The sequence below is a fragment of the Mugil cephalus genome, chromosome 19 (assembly GCF_022458985.1).
Source record: "Mugil cephalus isolate CIBA_MC_2020 chromosome 19, CIBA_Mcephalus_1.1, whole genome shotgun sequence".
Lineage (NCBI taxonomy): Eukaryota > Metazoa > Chordata > Actinopteri > Mugiliformes > Mugilidae > Mugil > Mugil cephalus.
In genome coordinates, this window is record NC_061788.1 from 10,520,149 (window position 1) to 10,538,283 (window position 18,135).

Consider the following 18,135-nt stretch of genomic DNA (forward strand, 5'->3'; position numbering starts at 1 on the left):
GTCTCTTTTTTTTTTACGCTAAACTAGCAGATTTTTTACATGAGCCGCGACACTCTCACAAGAATCAAAACAAAAGTAAATTGTCAATTCAAAGGCAACATGCATCTCTCAAACTGTGCGGAAAATTTCTGAAATGGCCTTAGTTGATACTTCAAAAGAGGAGAAGCTTTGAAAGGTATAAAGCGCATTCAAATTTAAAATAGAATATTTGCCATTGAATTTAAGAACAAAGTGACTTAACTACTTTTTGGTTCATGCAGTATATAGATACCTTCCTACAGCAAAACTCTGGAGGCAATAAGCTAATGTAAACCACAGAAATAATTAGCAACCACTGCTGTGTTTCAATATGAAAAGCCCGTGCAGAACCAGTTGGCGACATTCTTCACAGCAGTGCATTCTTCTTGTTGGAAATTGAAAGGAGAAAATGTTTTACTTGAAAATAATTCTTTTAGCAAGAGTGTCATGCTTCAGACGGGGGTTCCAGTAGTTGCCTAGCAACAACAATAACATTTTCTTCCCAAAAAGCATCTGTTTAGAACTGCTAATCAAAAAAGAAAAAAAAAAAAAAAAAACTTGATGTGCAGTGGACACAGGTGGTTGGTTAAGCTTTGTACCCACTAGGAAGTCTCTTAACAATGCTTTGTTTTGCCACTGTTCCCAGTTTAAAAGTTAGCGCAGTTACATTTAACAAATTATAAGACTCCTCACACATAATGGCGAGGTTTAACGAAAGAAGGATGTCAGAAAGACAATGCACAGGTTGAAAATCAAACAAAGAACTTTTGTTTTAGAGACAGTTTGTAAGTAACAAACAAACTCAGGATTAACATTTAACTGTTCACAAAGGTCAGTTAACTTTAAAACTAATTAGGTTGGTGAAAATCATAGGAAGAAAATTGCACATGGCGGTCAGGAGAACATCTAAGAATGGAATTAACCTTCACCCTATACAGCCATCAGGTATAATGAATAAGATATGGTGAGCACTGCCTTTGCACACACACACACACACACACACACACACACACACACACACACACACACACACACACACACACACACACTGCAGTGTATAACAAGTTAATGAACCGCCACCTGTTTTGCCACATTTTTCTTCCGGCCCTTCTTGCTTTTAAATAATCCCTTTATACAAGGCGGAAAAATATCAAGATGTTCTAAAATCATTTAGTTTTGTAATTTACATTTTTGCGAACACTGTAGATGTGCTACTAAATTAATTAAATGATTTTTTATTTTATTTTTTTTGTTAAATTGCAGAAAAAAGTGAATGTAAAAGGAAACTCAGTGGCAAACTGAACTCAGGGGTGAAAGAAGAGTCAGGACAAAAACATGAAGACGTCGTTGAGGCCAAGAGGATTAAGGCTGGAGCAGATTTTTCTCGTTGATGACAGGCCTGACATCCCCTGGTGTACAAATAATGGGCTCTAGGCTCTGGGGCTGATGGATCACATCTCAATCTATCCAATTATGTTGTCTAAATATGAATAAATGATTAAATTGACTAACAATAACTAGAATGCCATCAGAATATCAAATTAGAAGTAATATAATTATATTTTTTAATTAAATGATAGATAGATAGATAGATAGATAGATAGATAGATAGATAGATAGATAGATAGATAGATAGATAGATAGATAGATAGATCATTTATTTATTAATTTATTTCTAGGGAAATCCAGACTGAGAAACAAAAGACTACCCCCTTTTAATAGTAGCATCTTGCAGATTTATAAATTTAAAAATGAAAAACGTGTGCTGTTCGTAGCACAGATGTCGTTTCCACACGTGCAAGGACCCGAACTCAGACAAAATCCTTATCTCAACATTTTTTTTTTTTTTTTTAAATATTCCATCTGAATACATCACCCCCCCAAAAGCCAGCATGCGCTCGGGTGTAACAGGCAGCCTTTGTTAACATGTTCGCAGCGAACCGAGACCACGTATTTCCGTGCCATTTGACTTCTTTCAGGGTTTAAGTGAGCTTCAATCTCCTCCCACCTGCCTGGTGAGGTTGCGCGCTGCCGGTGAGTTTTATAGCAACTGTTGCCCAGTGAGGCAGCGCCATAGTCACCGTAGTCCTGGCGACTGTAACCCACCAACAACAACCTCTCGCTCCATCATTACCACCTCCTCCACCATCCTCATCTTCATCAACCAGTCCACGGCTCAGGTTTGGTTAAACTCTAAATACTATTTTTGGCCCGAGTGCAAGTCGTTTATCTAATCCCGGGATATCGTATGAAGGATGCATTAATTCTTTGGTTTGTTTTTTTTATTATTTTTTTTGTCTGCTCCTGAATGAGGGCTCGGTGACTAGCTGGGGTAGTTTGCTAGCGAGGGTGTTTCTTTGTAACGTGTTAGCCTGCTTGCTAACGCAGATACCCGCTGCTGTGAGAGGTCCACAGAAGATAGCCGTGCCCTTTCACTGGCTAAAACTGAGCCAGGCGCGTTTGGTTTGGCTAAAAAAGCCTTGTCGGTGTAACTTATTTGTTTAAACATGCCACGTTGAGTGGTAGCATAGGGTCCGGGCTAGTCAATGATGCTAACTGGTCAGCTGGAGCAGGAGCAGGTGTCTGTTGTTGCTAGGCTGCTAACGCCAGCGATGCCTTCTCACAATGCCTATTGGTACCTATTTTTGGGGGGGCTGTGCTACAATTATATTGTAAGTTTGCGTTTAATTTCAGCTGTTGTTGGTCGTGGAAAATCCGCTCGTCGATTAGCAATGGAAAGTGCTCTTCGCTAGCTCCCCACACACTAACTGCCATTGACAATAGCTAAGCCATTACTTTCCCTTTTGTCTTAGGGAGCAAGATAGCCTCGCTAGCTTCCCATCTGCCCTCTTTGTGGCATCAGATGGCTGTGATAAGCTATCCAATAACACAAAGCTGCACAAGTTTTGCAGTGGCAACCTTTGGGGGAAATAACACTTATTAGCTACGACTATATTTAAAATAACGCAGCGTGGTCTTGGAGCATTTCGGTATCCTGCGTTTACACCTTTAATGTGTGAAAGGTGACGGTTCATTCAGCCCTTCCGCAAATATCTGTGTTAGAGAAACATCGATTAAAAGTTACAAACAAATAAAAATGAGAATTGTTGTTTTGTATTTGTGCGTATTCCCCTGACTGCACACGCATGGAAAAGGGAGGGGGGGCGAATGTACTGAATTCATTATAACGCTTTATAGGAAGTGATCTTTTGCCAGATTGATTTTGGGCTCACTCGCATTGGCTAAACCCACCCTGTTAATCTCTGTTTCATTTTCATATGCCATATACCATTTCCTCCCAGTAAGAAAGTTGCATTTAAGGATTCCTCAGTCCGGTTGGGGGTTCATAAAAAGCCAGTTTCTTAATGTTGCATCAAAAATTACTTTTGAGTCCACTAGGTCTCCTGTCCACCTGCAACCTCTGATTCCCTTTAGGAGAGAGATCAGGTGGATGTGTTTGTGTGAGGTGAGGTGAGGTGAGGTGAAAGGAGGACAGGTGCACCTTCAGCAACTCCTGACCATCTAAGCTTTTCACCCCTAGAATTAGGTACATCAGCTCCTCAATTGTATGGTAGACGTGAATCACGCGTCTCACTCGCGTGGAAAGCCGTTCGTATTTGCAGACGCCACCGTAGCATTCAAATCAATGAGGTCAAACTACCAACTGCACAATTCTGCGGGTGAAGCCTCAAATAATGTAAATATATTAATGTTTTGGAATATACAGCCTAAAATAGGTCGTACCTCCCGCCACACACACATAAACAGAACAGGATGTGGGCAACTGCTAGTTATCAGATCATGTTACCACTTACCTGCAGTCCAGTAGGGCAGAAATAGTACCATGCCACCTGCTGCCTGGATCCTGTTGCATTTCCAATCACTTAAAGAGGGGCTGATTAATTCAATTATTCAGTCGGCCATTTTCCTGGCTTAGCAGCAGTTATTTGCCACAATCATCTAATAATAATGTTAATTTGTGACGGATAAAGGTTACTTTTCCTTATCAAACCCACAATCTAGAGTCCATTTGGGCATACTGTGGTGTCCTTTGTCGTGAATTTTGACACGTTTAACGTCTGTTTTCTTCGCTGCCGCCGCTACTCGACCAGCTTAAATGTTTGGTACGTCTCTCTGCAACACATGTATGTATGCAATGTTTTCACATCCTGATCTGTACCAGCGGTTGAGCACGCGTTGCTCGAGAAGTCACTCCCTGTTGTCTTTATAATCTTACAACCAAGCTAAACAAACACTGTACTTTGCATACCCCCCCCCACCCCTTCAGCTCTACCTACCTCCACCTGTTTTCCTGCTATATTAGCCCCAGATAGTGCCACTCTGTTTGTGTACGTGTGTGTGTGTGTCTGTGTGTGTGAGAGAGCGAGAGAGAGAGACAGAGATTTTGTGTAGGGTGTACTTTTCAGCCCTCGTCGCTAGCTCTTATTTCAAGACTCCGTGTATTAGACCCCAACTTTGTCACACGCGATCGTTAGCGATGCAGGCTGTAGTTCTTTGTGTTTTCCCGTGGCTGCGGCTGAACCTTCCGCGCTTTACTATTTGTCGGCTGTGATGATAGCAAGAGGACCTGAAGGGAGAAAACTCAGGGCAAAATGTTTCACTCCTTGGTGGCTTTTGTTCCTCTGTGTCTTTGTAGGGCTTGCACTTGCTCAGTGGAGCACAGCATTTAAGTGGGCCACAAGGGAGTGCCTGAATGGTGTAGCAGGAGGTGTGTTGGTGCGTGTGTGCACGTGTATATGTGTGTGTGTGTGTCTTTGGAGAGGGGGGTTGAGGTGAGAGAATAGGAGTGTGCTGTGATGCAGGGGCTCTTTTCCTCGATTAGGTGGGCTCAGTCAGGGCGATGCACTTCAGCTTTCAAACTGCGCCGTGCAATATAACTCTATATTCTCCCCTCTCTACAAGCCCCTTTTTTTTAGCGTTGAGATATCGTTCGCTGACGGCTACAGTTTGACAGTGCGATATGACATTTTTCCAAGTTTTGTTCCCTGTATTGAATGGCACTAGTGTGTGGTAGTACAGCAGTCAAAAGTGTACTTGTGGTATCGTCGCTTAAAGTGTCTTTTCAAATTAAGAGAATACAATATTTTAATGAAATAGTATATTATTTTCCTGCTAGCAACTGTCTGGTGACAAAAAGCTTTTTATTAATGGATGTCATCGTCCCAATTTATTAAAATAAAACACAGTTTTCTTGCTGTTTTCTTCCCATTTTGATTACATGTGGGAAGATTTATTAGTTACCCCAACATGAATAAAGTGATAGTTTTTATTTTAAGTAAAGGGCCAGTGTCATATTGAAGGTAAAGGGAGGGGGCAGGCTGTCCCTGGAGAGATTTGAAGCTGTTAGGAGACCCATCTTAATTAACCAAGAGAGGCTTGTTCATGGAAACTGTGATGGGAGGAGGTGGCCTTCCCCTGGAAGGAATGGGTGATAGGAGCCATACTATTATTAACTCACAAACACAGGTTCACAATCGGCGTTTCTTCTCGTCCTTAGATTCAAACTTGTTCATGGCGTAGTATGAACCGTATGTTCTCGGTTCCCGATTTCTGATGGCACTTTTTTTTGTAGAAATGAAACCTGAAATCTGGTGGGGGGGACAATTAGACAATTCCCTAAAGCCTTCTTTTACACTGATCTAGGACTTTCAATTTCAAGTAAAGCTGAAGTGTGAGAAAATGGGAACTGACGGAGCGACTACAAGCAGCATCTATTTGGAGTTTGTTAAATATTAACTTGCTTTATGGCTGTGAACATGGAGACAAGACCATGTGTCACTGATGCATGAGGCTCTTAGTACATTGAGTACCACAAGGCAGAAACAAGTGCTTGGGTAGAATTAGCCTAGAGCAGCTTTAGTAGCATTGATTTGAATGGAACAGACCAGTGTTTTATTCTGTGATAATGCCTCGTGTTACCTAAAATGCTTTGATTAATGCCTCATTTATTCATATTTTAGATCTTTGAATAACCAACTTGTGTGGTTAATCATAGTTCATTGGATTTATCCTCCTCTATAGATTTTTTATTTTTTTTTTTTTTGTGACAGACTCGTCTCGTGTTAAGTGCAATATGTGCTGGAAACATCTTCAGCGTAAAGTTCATTCTTGTTGAGAGCGTTCCTGGCTTTTAATATGCGACACCGTTATCCGTCCTCAGTAAATCTGTGTTTTCTGTCTTATTCAGGCGCCATGCAGACCCCTGAAGCAGGCGCTGACTCCACCTCCACTGTCCCTCTTCAGACCGCTGTGCCTGTCCAGCCAACCGGCTCCACCCAGCAGGTGCCTGTCCAGCAGCAGGTACAGTACATCCCGCCTGTCTGGGTCTGAATGTTCCTTCGCAAGCATCTCCGTATTTGTCGGTAGAATATGCAAATTCTGTGAATTAAATCATTAATTTGTCACTTTTGCAATTTATCTCGCCAGGCCCAGACTGTTCAACAGGTTCAGCATGTTTACCCAGCACAGGTGCAGTATGTTGAGGAAAACAGTGGCGTCTACACCAATGGCAACATGTGAGTCAGTCTGTTACCCGGCTCGGCTCTTAACACCGCTCCACAAATACAAGCGTCGCTGCAGCCTGTTCTTTCTCCTCTTAAGTCTCTTCACACCGTCATTCATGTCACAAGCACATGATGGTGGTGGGAGTGCATTTGTTTTTTTTGTTGTTGTTGTTGTTTTTTTTGTGTGTGTTTTCTTTTTTCCTTTCTGAGGGCTGTGCAGTCGTGTGTTCGATTGTACTTAGTCACCTGAACATGACCACAAGTAGGCCTGTCTGTCCTTTAAGTGCTGATACTATGCACGGGCCCCCTGGGTCTGAGAATGGGGTTACGTACACATGCCGCTAACAAGCCCAAGCTGTGTTTGTCCTGTTGTGACACACTGTAAAGTACACATCAGTGTGTGTGTGTATGTGTGTGTCCAGGCGCAAACAGACACACTGTATGGCTTCTTCTACTGGTGGAAACACACGTGCATATGACACCTCAGGACCTCAGCAATATAAACTTGTAATCAAACTGCTGGATCTGAGTGTCAGATTTGTGTGTCTAACAGACACACAAATCTAACATTTAAATACCTCAGACAAAGCACAGTTGTTAAATAAATAATAATAATAATAATAATGAATTAAGTCGTCCTAATTATGATATTGCTGTTACAAGTATTTGACTGTGCCTAGAAAAATAGTAATAAACACGCATAATTACTACAATACAAGCAGTTGAAACCGCACTCCCTTTTTAAGGGACAATTAAAGCACTTTTATCATTTAATGTCTTGCGGTAGACGGGTTTTATGTTGTCAGTTCTGTCACATTGGGGGCGCTGACTTGCTGCTGATCTCTCCTCCGAGCAGAAGAACCTACTCTTACTCAGAGCCGCAGCTGTACAGCCAGAACAGTGGAGGGAGCTACTTCGACACGCAGGGCAGCTCGTCGCAAGTGTCCACCGTGGTGACATCTCATGGCATGACCAACAATGGAGGAGGGGGCACTGGAGGAATGAGCATGGGTCTGGCAGGGGGTCAGGTAATCAGCAGCAGTTCGGGGGCTTACCTCATGGACAACGCTGGACCCCACCCCGCCACCCAGACCGCACGGGCTTCCCCAGCTACTGTAAGTTTCCCAGCACCCACCGAATGGCTCTCTCACTTACACTGACGCGCCTGCTTTTGTGTGGTTGTTGGTAGATGATCTGATCAGCGTATGTGGGAACATCTTCCCTGTTAGGACTCACACAGCTGTTAGTTCGCCTAGACTCGCCCTGCCAGCATAGCTGCTCTGTTTCTGTCATACTTTATTGATCTATACACTTGTTATATCCAGAAAAATTTAGGTCGCCAGTCTCTTAAGTAGAATTCTTTATTTAAACTCAATGTTTGTGTACGCATTTTAGACTCAGTGTTGTAGAGGAACAACTGTTGTTTGTGCACACACTGCGTGCTTGGGAGAGTCAGACCGCATAAGCCCGATATTAGACAAAGTGGTCCACATATGTATATATATTATGCCAGAATTATGTTTTGGCACGAATGCAGCAATGATATCGTGACTGACATTACAGTACGTTATGTGGGTGTGAGTCATGGCTGAGCAAAGGAAAACAGAAAAAATATATATGTAACCAATTCACCTAATTTCATCAATTCCACAGTGCGAATGTGCCGGAGATGCGCTCAGACAGTTTTGCATTTTATAGAACAATCGGCATATTGCACACACATTTTGATGGACGGAAAGCTGTTCATTAAAGAAAAAGGGGAAAAAAAGGTCAATACCCAATTAGACTTCTCCCCTTGAGCTTTTTGGTGTAACTGTGGAGGTTGACATATTGCTAAATCCTTTTGGCACGCTGCCTCAGTTTTCTTGTTTTTGTAAAGGAGTCTGGCTTTGCCCTTGTACCTGAAAGTTGTTACAAGTGGATCTATGTTCGATGAATCACAGAGGCCTGCGTGCCTGCCAGCCATCCGCCCGCAGTCTTATGTCCTTAGTTGATCCTGTTTACCATATGTTACCCGTTTTTGCGGCTAGGCGTAGATTTCCCCGAGATGAAGGATTTTCCTGCTCTGCTTGGGTCTTAGCGGTGCTTGCTTCGGGATCTTTTCTAGATTCTCTTTTATTTCTTTTTCGCTTGTGGCCAGTAATGTGTTTTTATGTCAACTTTTTGTTGTCCTTGCTTTTGTTTTGAACCCCCCTCCCCTCTTACATTTTGTTGTCCTGTGCTTCGTGGTTTATCAGATTGAAATGGCGATTGAGACGCTCCAAAAATCTGAGGGTTTATCCAGTCAGAGAAGCTCGCTGCTCAACAGCCATGTAAGTTGCTTTTAAGAACGCCTGCCCCTCACCTACGCTTAACTTTTGCAAAACTCGCCCTCTCGCTGTTCTGCCTTTTTCAGATCGCTGTATATTTGAGTTTGGTGTGGGGCTTTTTTTAATTTATTTATTTATTTTTTTTGTATTTGTTTGCTGGTTTTAAACGCTATCATTGCTTTAAATTTTAACCGGCTGCCATAGAAGCTTATGCAGAGCTGTGATGCAGCAGCCTCCACATTACCAGCTAACGGTATTTGCTTGGAGGAGCGTGTGAATCTCTTGCATTAAAAAGCATGTCCCCCCCCTCCTGTAGCTCCAGTGGCTGTTGGACAATTATGAGACAGCAGAGGGAGTAAGTCTACCGCGATCCACCCTCTACAATCATTATCTGCGCCACTGCCAGGAGCAGAAACTGGACCCTGTAAATGCAGCCTCTTTTGGCAAACTCATCCGCTCCATCTTCATGGGACTCCGTACAAGACGCCTTGGGACGAGGTTGGCTGCTTGCGTCTTTTATTTTTAAGCAGAAGAAAGCCGGTGGCTTGGAAATTTAAGACTTTCATCTATTATGCATGCTCTGTGTTTCTATCCACCGCAATTGAAGACTCTATCAATCTGTTATGTTTTTTCTTTCAGAGGGAACTCCAAATATCACTACTATGGTATACGCGTAAAACCAGATTCCCCGCTCAACAGACTCCAGGAAGACATGCAGTACATGGCCCTCAGACAGCAGCCTGTTCAGCAGAAGCAGAGGTACAACACAAACAGCCCGGCGTGCGGCACTTGCCGTGACGCGAATCATACTTTTCGCGGACGCTAAGGTGAACCATGTGATTTCAGGTTTAAGCCGGTTCAGAAGTTTGACGCTGGCTCTGGGGAGAATTACTCAGGAGGAGGCCAGAACCATCCTGGAGCAGCAGAGCAGACGGTCATTGCACAGAGTCAGCACCACCAGCAGTTCCTAGGTTAGCTGCTTTTCTCTTTCCCCTGAACATGTTTGTGACTGGAAAACAGTGAAACGAATTGAAATATCCGGAATATGTCTTTTTAGATGATTCTACATCGGTTGTTTTTGTTGTTTTTTTTTTTCCTCTTCCCATTAGATGCATCACGGGCACTCCCTGACTTTGTAGAGCTGGACCTGGGACAGAGCAATACAGAGAACATCAGTGCAGAGGATGTGAAAGCTCTCCAGTCCCTTTACAGAGAGCACTGTGAGGTTAGACATACCCCTTTCTTTACTCACTGCAAACTCACTGAGGCACATGAGTCTTTCATAGCAACTGACAGTGGAAGCAGCGGTCAAAAATGACCAGACAACATCCTTCAGTGTTGTTGCATTCACTGGTAGACATTGTAACAGTTTTTCATAGACTTGAGACTTTATTGTCCCCTTTCGGGACAATTCTTCTTCTTTACAGCACTGTCTCCTTTCCACAAAGACCGCCGCAGTACACTGGACACGTAACAGAGACACACACACGAAGACAGACAAAACAGTATTTTACATTTAGCCCAGGCCACTCTGACCCATTTTGCGAGGCCTTTTGTTAAGGGCAGCTATGACAGCAGGTATCAGGCTTTTTACAAAGCGAACCCTTCTGCACCTCAGTGCTCTGTGTTTTCTCCTTGAGGGGAGTGGGATGAAATGCGTGTTTAGTGAATGTGTGAGGTCCTGTTCTATTGCGTTTCATATTGATCAGTATGGACAAATTGTTTTGCATTAACCCCCTCCTCTTCTTTTTACTATTATGAGTCACCTGCTCACTAGCAATCAGTTTGTCATTACGCTAATTTCATAGTTTAATCTTATTTTAAACTGTTTTAATAAGAAAAGATGCTGAACTAAAGTTTTCCGCATTTTCAAAAAGTTGATGTGTTTAAAGTGTGGAATGTTTTGGAAAGGTCAAGTGTTTTAGATTGGTAAATGCCAGCTGGTGACATTTTAGAACAGTTTTCTCTTCATGTTGTGAGTTTTTAAACACAACTCTCCTGATTTCTGGAAAACAAGATATCGAGTCACTCAGCTTTGATGTCCAAGGTCCAAATTACAAAAAAAACTAAAATAAAAATAATTCTCTTTAATTCTCTAGCGGTGTAGTTAGTTGTTTTACTCCTGAAAAATGTTGAAAAATAAATTTGACACCTGATGAGTTTCCATTAACTCTAAATGTGCAAAATCTAAATACCGCAACAAAAAACTTATAATGGAAATGCCTACATTAAAAAAAAACTCAAATCTCTTAAACAGTGAGAGATGATGCAGGGGGTCATGTGACCAGTTCATTTGAAGTCCATCTCCCTCAAAGTAAAGTTTCACGTGACAAGAATTTAAGAGAATTATTAGATATCGTGAGGCGAGATTTTACGAGAGTTACAGCTCATGGAGCAGAGAGCAATTTACTTTATCAAAATTTCGGAAATATAGTTTTTATTTTGTGAAAAACTGTAATGGAAACGCAGCTGTTGATAATTGTTAGACCTAGTTCTCAACATGCTTTTCAGAGGGGCTATTTCTTGATCTCACAGAAAATTATTAAAAATCTTCGTGCTTATCCTCTGGTTCTTTTTCAGGCTATCCTGGATGTGGTCGTCAACCTCCAGTTCAGTCTAATTGAGAAGCTGTGGCAGACATTCTGGCGTTATTCTCCCCCCGACACTGTAGAGGGTGCCACTGTAACAGAAAACAGGTGAGGACAAGCCAAAGAGAAACACGAGGCATTTAAACGCATTTATTTTAGGCTAATACATAAATTCTAAATAGTCTGTCGTAAATGTGTTTTTTTGATCGTTGTGCAGCAGCGTAAGTGAGATCGAAGCACGCCTCCCCCGGTCGCAGCTATTGGTACTGTGCAGAAACGAGGCTGTCCTCAAGTGGATGAGCACCTGTGACCATTTAATGTACCAGGCCCTTGTGGAGATCCTTATTCCTGATGTCCTGAGACCCATTCCCAGTGAGTCACGGTGACGTCGAGAAGACGCCTCATTTCTTCGTTTTACCATTAGGGTTTGTACCAATCTTTTGTTTGTTTTCGACACATTATATTCTTCGCTCCAGGTGCCTTGACTCAAGCCATTCGCAATTTTGCCAAAAGCCTGGAAGGTTGGCTCAATAATGCCATGAATGCCATTCCACAGAGAATGATCCAGACCAAGGTACGCTGTCTATGAGCAAATATATATACAGGAGTGTTTAGTATGGAAGGGAAAGGTATGTAGTAATAACACCACGGCTCTTGTGCATTCGTTTCTCAGATTGCCGCTGTTAGTGCCTTTGCGCAAACATTGCGCAGATATACATCTCTGAACCACCTGGCTCAGGCGGCACGCGCCGTGTTGCAAAATACATCACAGATCAACCAGATGCTGAGCGATCTCAACCGCGTTGACTTTGCCAATGTACAGGTCAGGAGAGCTTCTTATGCCATCATATCAAGAGAATATTAATCTTTTCCGGGAACAGTGTTTTCACGCTTCCTTCCTTCATGTTTCTGTCTGTACAGGAGCAGGCATCGTGGGTGTGCCAGTGTGAAGAGGGAGTTGTTCAGCACTTGGAGCAGGACTTCAAGGCCACATTACAGCAGCAGAGCTCTCTGGAGCAGTGGGCAGCCTGGCTGGATAACGTGGTCACTCAGGTGCTCAAGCCCTACGAGCACCGGCCCAGCTTCCCCAGGGCGGCTCGACAGTTCCTGCTTAAGTGGTCCTTCTACAGGTCTGTAAAAAAAAAAAAAAAAAAAAAAAACATAAATACTGGGACATGTATGAGTGCGTAGCATTGTTTTGAAATGATAAAATGCTTATGCATATCATCTCCGTGCAGTTCTATGGTGATCAGGGACCTGACCCTGCGCAGTGCTGCCAGCTTTGGTTCCTTCCACCTGATTCGCCTGCTGTACGATGAGTACATGTTTTACCTGGTGGAACATCGGGTGGCTCAAGCTACTGGAGAGACACCCATCGGTGTCATGGGGGAGGTACAAACGTGGCGTCCGCTTTATCACTGGATACAGGAGTTATCTTGGTGCGGCGTTTGCACCATGTTGCAGAACAATATAAACCACTAACAGCCCTGGTATTATCTTTTTTTTTCTTTTTTCAGTTTGACAGCCTCAACACCTTGTCCCTTACCAACATTGATAAAGGTATGTGTTGTTTCTGTTCTCCTAAACTCTAACAACATTGAAAACATTTTGGATGTGAGCTCTTGTGTCTATACCACTTTGTGATTTGCGCGCTGCTGTCTCCAGATGAAACAAGCGGGATGGACAGCGACTTAGAGGACGACACGGAGGAGTCCGGGGAACCGCTGGCCAAGCGGGAGAAGTCAGAGCATGAGGTAATCCAGGTGATCCAGGTCGGGGCGCTAGAGGACGGTTCCCACCCCGTGGTGGGCGTCGTCCAGCCGGGCGTGCTCCACTCGCTGCCCCAGCCCCCGCAGGACCACACCGAACACATCCTAACCCCCTCCGCCGGCACTCCCACCATCCGCCACTGCAGCACCACAGGAAACACCTATGCGTCCGTTTGAAGGTCTGAGGGCACGGCAGATCTTGTCTGGCCTAGCTTTGCTGTCTCACACATATCTTTCTCTCTGTAAGTCTTGATGTTTGCGTCTTTTTCCATGCGTCGTCTCTGTTTGCACTTGTGCGGACGTGCTCTCCTCTCCGTGGAGACGGGGTGAAAAATGATGACACTCTGGCTAAGATGTGCTGTCCCTGTCTGACTGCTTAGATTCTGGATGTGTTGTCATCCCGTACACGTGTGCTCTAACACAATGCAGCAGCCGGTGGAAGAGACCTGGAAGGAAAAAGACTAATTCGACCCGTTACACGTTTCCCCCGTTTAGGCACGACTTAACGCCTCCGTCTCTGTGTACGGATGGATTTTATCCTGAAGGAAAATTACTTCAAACTACTGATGTCTCAGAGCTCAAATCCATGTCACTAGTCCCAGTGGAGTAAAGGCAATGATCAAGAACTTCACTCACTGTACATAGTTTTGCTGTACTTTCAATTGGTATTACCCAAAAGTCATGGTGCTATCAGTGTGTTTTCTATTAATTTTCTAGCCATCACTCCTAATTTTAGTACGATTCATGTCTACATGCATCCCAACCGCTTTTAGTTAGAGAAAATATTTTTGAGTAATGTATGTAGCTGAAAGGGACAACTTTCTATTTCTATTTAAATAAGGATCACGGGGCAGTTTTATCTGTTCCGTTTGAAAACGATTTAGTAGCCGCCCGCCAATAACCACTTATAGCTTTCAGCCACAGAAAAAAGACACCCTTAAAGAAATGTCTGTGCTGCTACTCGTGTATATAAATGAGATTGAGAAGAAAGGCTGTTTTAAAAAGGAGAAAGAAAAAAAAGGAAAAAAAAAGAAAAGGACTCTTTCTCGACGCTAGCTTTTCTATGCACCCCGTGCATGTCGCTTGCCTTTGTTCATTTTAGATGCTCTGTAGTGCGGTTTATGTAACGAGCTGGAATCTTGAAAACAAGTCACTGGACACGTCCCCGTCCCCCCCCGGTTTTGCAGTTTACGTCTTAAGGAAAAAATTTCTTAAAGTTCGCAGTGGACCAAAAAAACAAACAAAAAACAGACAAACAAACAAACAGAAAAAAAAAAAAAGAAACCGAACCAACTAGAGGAAGCTGAGAGTGAGCCGTCTGCGCCACACCAAAACGCCGTTTCCTGTCCCCACAGTGCCATGTCGCAGAGCAGAAGGAATGTCAGGGATTTAATGTACCTCGGCTTTATCATAGTGCCTTATCCTTAAAAATGCAGCTGTCCGTGTAGTCCCGACTGTGTGCTGTAGAGAGCCCACGGCCCCTCTCTGCATTGTCCCGGGCCGCAGGCTTGGCTTTCTGGTGACTCGTGGCTGGATTTGGGCGGGCTCATCAGTGTTGAGGCCGAGCGACGCAGGCACAGACGCACCTGTTGTTTCCTCTGGATCGGCTCCTGCGGGGGCTCGTTTGTCTGAATCGCGGTCTTTAGCCTTGCTCCTGCCCTCGCTCTGCCCTCTCGAGGCCTATTCTCGCATTAGCCTTTTGTTATCGAGTGAAGCGTGCGTGCGCGAGAACATGGATGCGTAGGTCCTAGATGTGTTTTTATGTGCATGTGTACATATGCCTGTGCGTCTGCGTGGTGTTCGTGTGTGTGTGTGTGTGTGTGTGTGTGTGTGTGTGTGTGTGCGTGTGTGTGTGTGTGTGTGTGTTGGAACACATCCATCAGTCACCCTACCTCAAACCAGTGGTGCCAGCCCTTTGACGCGTGCAGCACAGTCACCAAACCTTATTGCACACACACCACTGTACTGCACAAATCTCAACGCGATAGAGAAAATCTGCATTGCTTTTCTCTCACCTCTGATACGTTTTCATTTCCGTTTTTAGACCATAAAATGCTTCATCCTTTGTTCCCTGTTTAAAGGTCATCTTTGTACAGTGGACCAAAAGTAGATATTTTCTGATATTCAAAGAGATATATAGATATATATATGTATAGTATATATAATGACGATACACTACGTATATTTGTTGGCTTTTTATGTGGTTGATCTGATTGTTTGTTTATACGTGAATGTTTCTTTCGGTAGCGCATCTGTAATTACTTCATAGACTGTGAAATGGGAAAGGCATGGGGGACGGACTTCTGATTCATTAGACTACATCTATACTTGAACTGTTATAGCCTTCTGTGTCGTGGACAATATTGAGATTAATCCTCTGAACAGGAACATCTGGTCACTAAAATCACTCGGTTCTTACTTTGTCATGCCTGTTGAAACGGTCTGCACGACTTCTCTGCAGAAATGTTTATTTATTCATATTTATTGTGGTGTTTCGTTTTTTTTTGTTTTGTTTCGTTTTGAATGCTTATGTTGTAATGAGGATAAATCACAAAGAGCAGAGCTACTGTACAGACACACAGACGGACCGGACGTTTTCTTTTTTCTTTATGAGTCATATGTGTGGATTTATTTAAAAAGCGGGGGGAAAAAAAGACAAAAAAAGGTGTCAGCGCCGTCTTTGCTGTCATCGCAGCCCTTAAAAGTTCTGGATACGACCAGTCGGTCTCTGCTAGCTTTTTGTGTTTCACTTGAGTTCCCCTCTGAACGGTGATTGATGGTGAATAAGTGCAAACACTTTGTGTCATTTATTCTCCTGGGTCAGTGGACTCCTGGATTTTTTTTTTTTCCCTGTATTGTTTCCCATGACACATCAGAAAACCTACACGTTATACTCTAGCCTTACTGTGGTCTCGCTGGCGTGAGGCGTGAGCAGTTCCAGCAACTGAGCGCTCACAAATCTGACTTTCTAAATGACACCGATTAAGGACAGTTTGCAAGAGAAAGGCAAACAAACTCTGGCTTTTTATTTTTTATTTATTTATTTTTGTTTGTTATGTGACCGTAATGAACTCGAATGCTCCGTGACTCTTGGAATTAAACTCAAATGCAAGTTCAAGAGCACAGAAATTAATGAAAATTGGAATGAAAACAAAAAAAAACTTTGTTCACGTAGCTGCAAAGAAAAAAAAAAAAAAGTACCCCAATTCAAACACTGTAAAAAGTGACGGGGTACCCGCTGTAAGAAGCTGGGTGTACTGTTAGGAATGAAGTTTCGCAGGATTCATTTACTACTGTATTTTCTCTTAAAGGATAAAGGATCTTTAAAAATGAATTTCAGCTTCCTTCCATTTATATATATCTATCGACTTTAACACTGTAGATGGTACCTTGTGTTACTTTTTTTTTTTGTTGTGTGCCTGAATTGAAAATGGCTTAAAATATGTTTTCTTCAAATCTCAATTGTGTGCTTTAGCATCATCAAGTGCTTTCTGGTCTGTTAGAAACCCGTTTTTGTCACTTTTCCTTCTGTTTGTTATTTAACCAGACAGTGCCAGACAATGATTTAGCTTTCCGCATCTCAAAATCTTAAAGGCCGCCTGGTTAACACTGGAAGGGCGTCAATGCTGCCAACACAGTTGTACTTTATTTATCTACTGTCTCTGAAAATGTAAGATTTTTTTTTTTTTGTATCAGCTGTTTGCAAATGAGCCCATTTTCCAACCATTAAAAGAACGAACATATAAGCTATTCCTCGACTTGTCATAGGAGTGAAAGCTGAGAAATGCCTCATGACCTGGACGACACGGCAGCTTCACTGACCCATAGCAGACTCCGGTGCCTTTAATTTCTCCCCGGCCAGAGCAGATGGCCTGGGTGACTATTGGGTCTCTGGTGGGCTACAGATAGAGGCTTCACAGGTGCTGCCACTGAGAAGACACCAGGGCTGAGGAAGGATAAAGACCCGTCCTCAAGTACTGGACTACTGATTATTTACTGGATGTGACACCGCAGACACACACACACACACACACACACACACTTAGTAAGTTATACGTGGTAGATTACCTGCAAACAACTTTTTAATTGTATAGAACTGGTCAGTGAACCAGGAGAGTTACTGTAAGTAAAATGCTCTGAATCGTTTTTCTCATGATCGTGATTTTCTTTTGTCAAATGATATTTTCTGAATGCTGTGACCTGTTAGAGATTTGTATTATTATTATTGTTTTTTTTTCCTTTATTTTTTTTTTTTTTGTTTTCTTTTCTTGTCCAAGTGCCATTTGACAGTCTAGTGAGTCGTGGCCATCTGTAGCACGCTCTAATGCAAGCACAAGCATTTGGCAGTGGCATTTGGGGGAATGTTTTTATTCTTGATTCACCCTAGACAAAAATGTGTATATATCAAAAGCTTAAAAAAAAAAAAAGATATATTTATTTGTGTCCTAATTATTTGGTTTGTTCTTTTTGGTGAACATTTTATCGGATATGTTGGCTAAAGTGCTTTTGTGATTTTTATTTTCTTTCCTTCTTTTTTTGTTGGATAATGTATAGTTATAATATATACACACAAACTCCATGTGACTTTCTTTTTGTGTGCCGTTAAGTTTTTCTTCATATAATGTATATTCTCGAATTGGCAAGCAAACCAATGTGTGTAGGGTGATTTGTATCGTGTATTTTACAACAAAAAATGAGGACAATTGGGGGACTTTTATATTTACAAAGACATTATCATTTAGTGTGTCGTATTGATGATTATAGAAACTATTAAAGACACATGTAGTTTCGTTTTCTGAATATTTCAGATCTCAGCTCAGGCTAGCTTCTTAGTGTTGTTTTCTTAAAATTTGTGACTTGTCTTTGCAGTAATAAACGTTTTCTTGTTCAAAGCCGCCGCCTCTTTGCCCGCACACTCGACCCGGGA

General features: G+C 42.6%; 1 protein-coding gene across 3 annotated transcripts; it reads left to right on the forward strand.

Moving 5' to 3' along the window:
• The first annotated feature begins 1,948 nt into the window (after nucleotides 1-1,948).
• Nucleotides 1,949-18,100, forward strand: rfx3 (regulatory factor X, 3 (influences HLA class II expression)). Of its 3 annotated transcripts, none has more exons than XM_047569410.1 (17): nucleotides 1,949-2,052; nucleotides 6,227-6,339; nucleotides 6,466-6,554; nucleotides 7,399-7,657; nucleotides 8,780-8,854; nucleotides 9,168-9,349; nucleotides 9,491-9,610; nucleotides 9,698-9,822; nucleotides 9,961-10,076; nucleotides 11,432-11,547; nucleotides 11,657-11,811; nucleotides 11,916-12,013; nucleotides 12,113-12,262; nucleotides 12,361-12,569; nucleotides 12,678-12,831; nucleotides 12,957-12,999; nucleotides 13,105-18,100. In XM_047569410.1, the coding sequence occupies exons 2-17, from the start codon at nucleotides 6,232-6,234 to the stop codon at nucleotides 13,383-13,385; spliced, it is 2,280 nt and encodes a 759-aa protein (XP_047425366.1). In that variant the 5' UTR covers nucleotides 1,949-2,052; nucleotides 6,227-6,231; the 3' UTR covers nucleotides 13,386-18,100. The 3 variants fall into 3 exon arrangements, with proteins under 3 accessions (XP_047425366.1, XP_047425365.1, XP_047425367.1); XM_047569409.1 differs by having other exon boundaries at nucleotides 2,051-2,198; XM_047569411.1 differs by lacking the exon at nucleotides 8,780-8,854 and having other exon boundaries at nucleotides 2,051-2,198.
• Nucleotides 18,101-18,135: the final 35 nt, after the last annotated feature.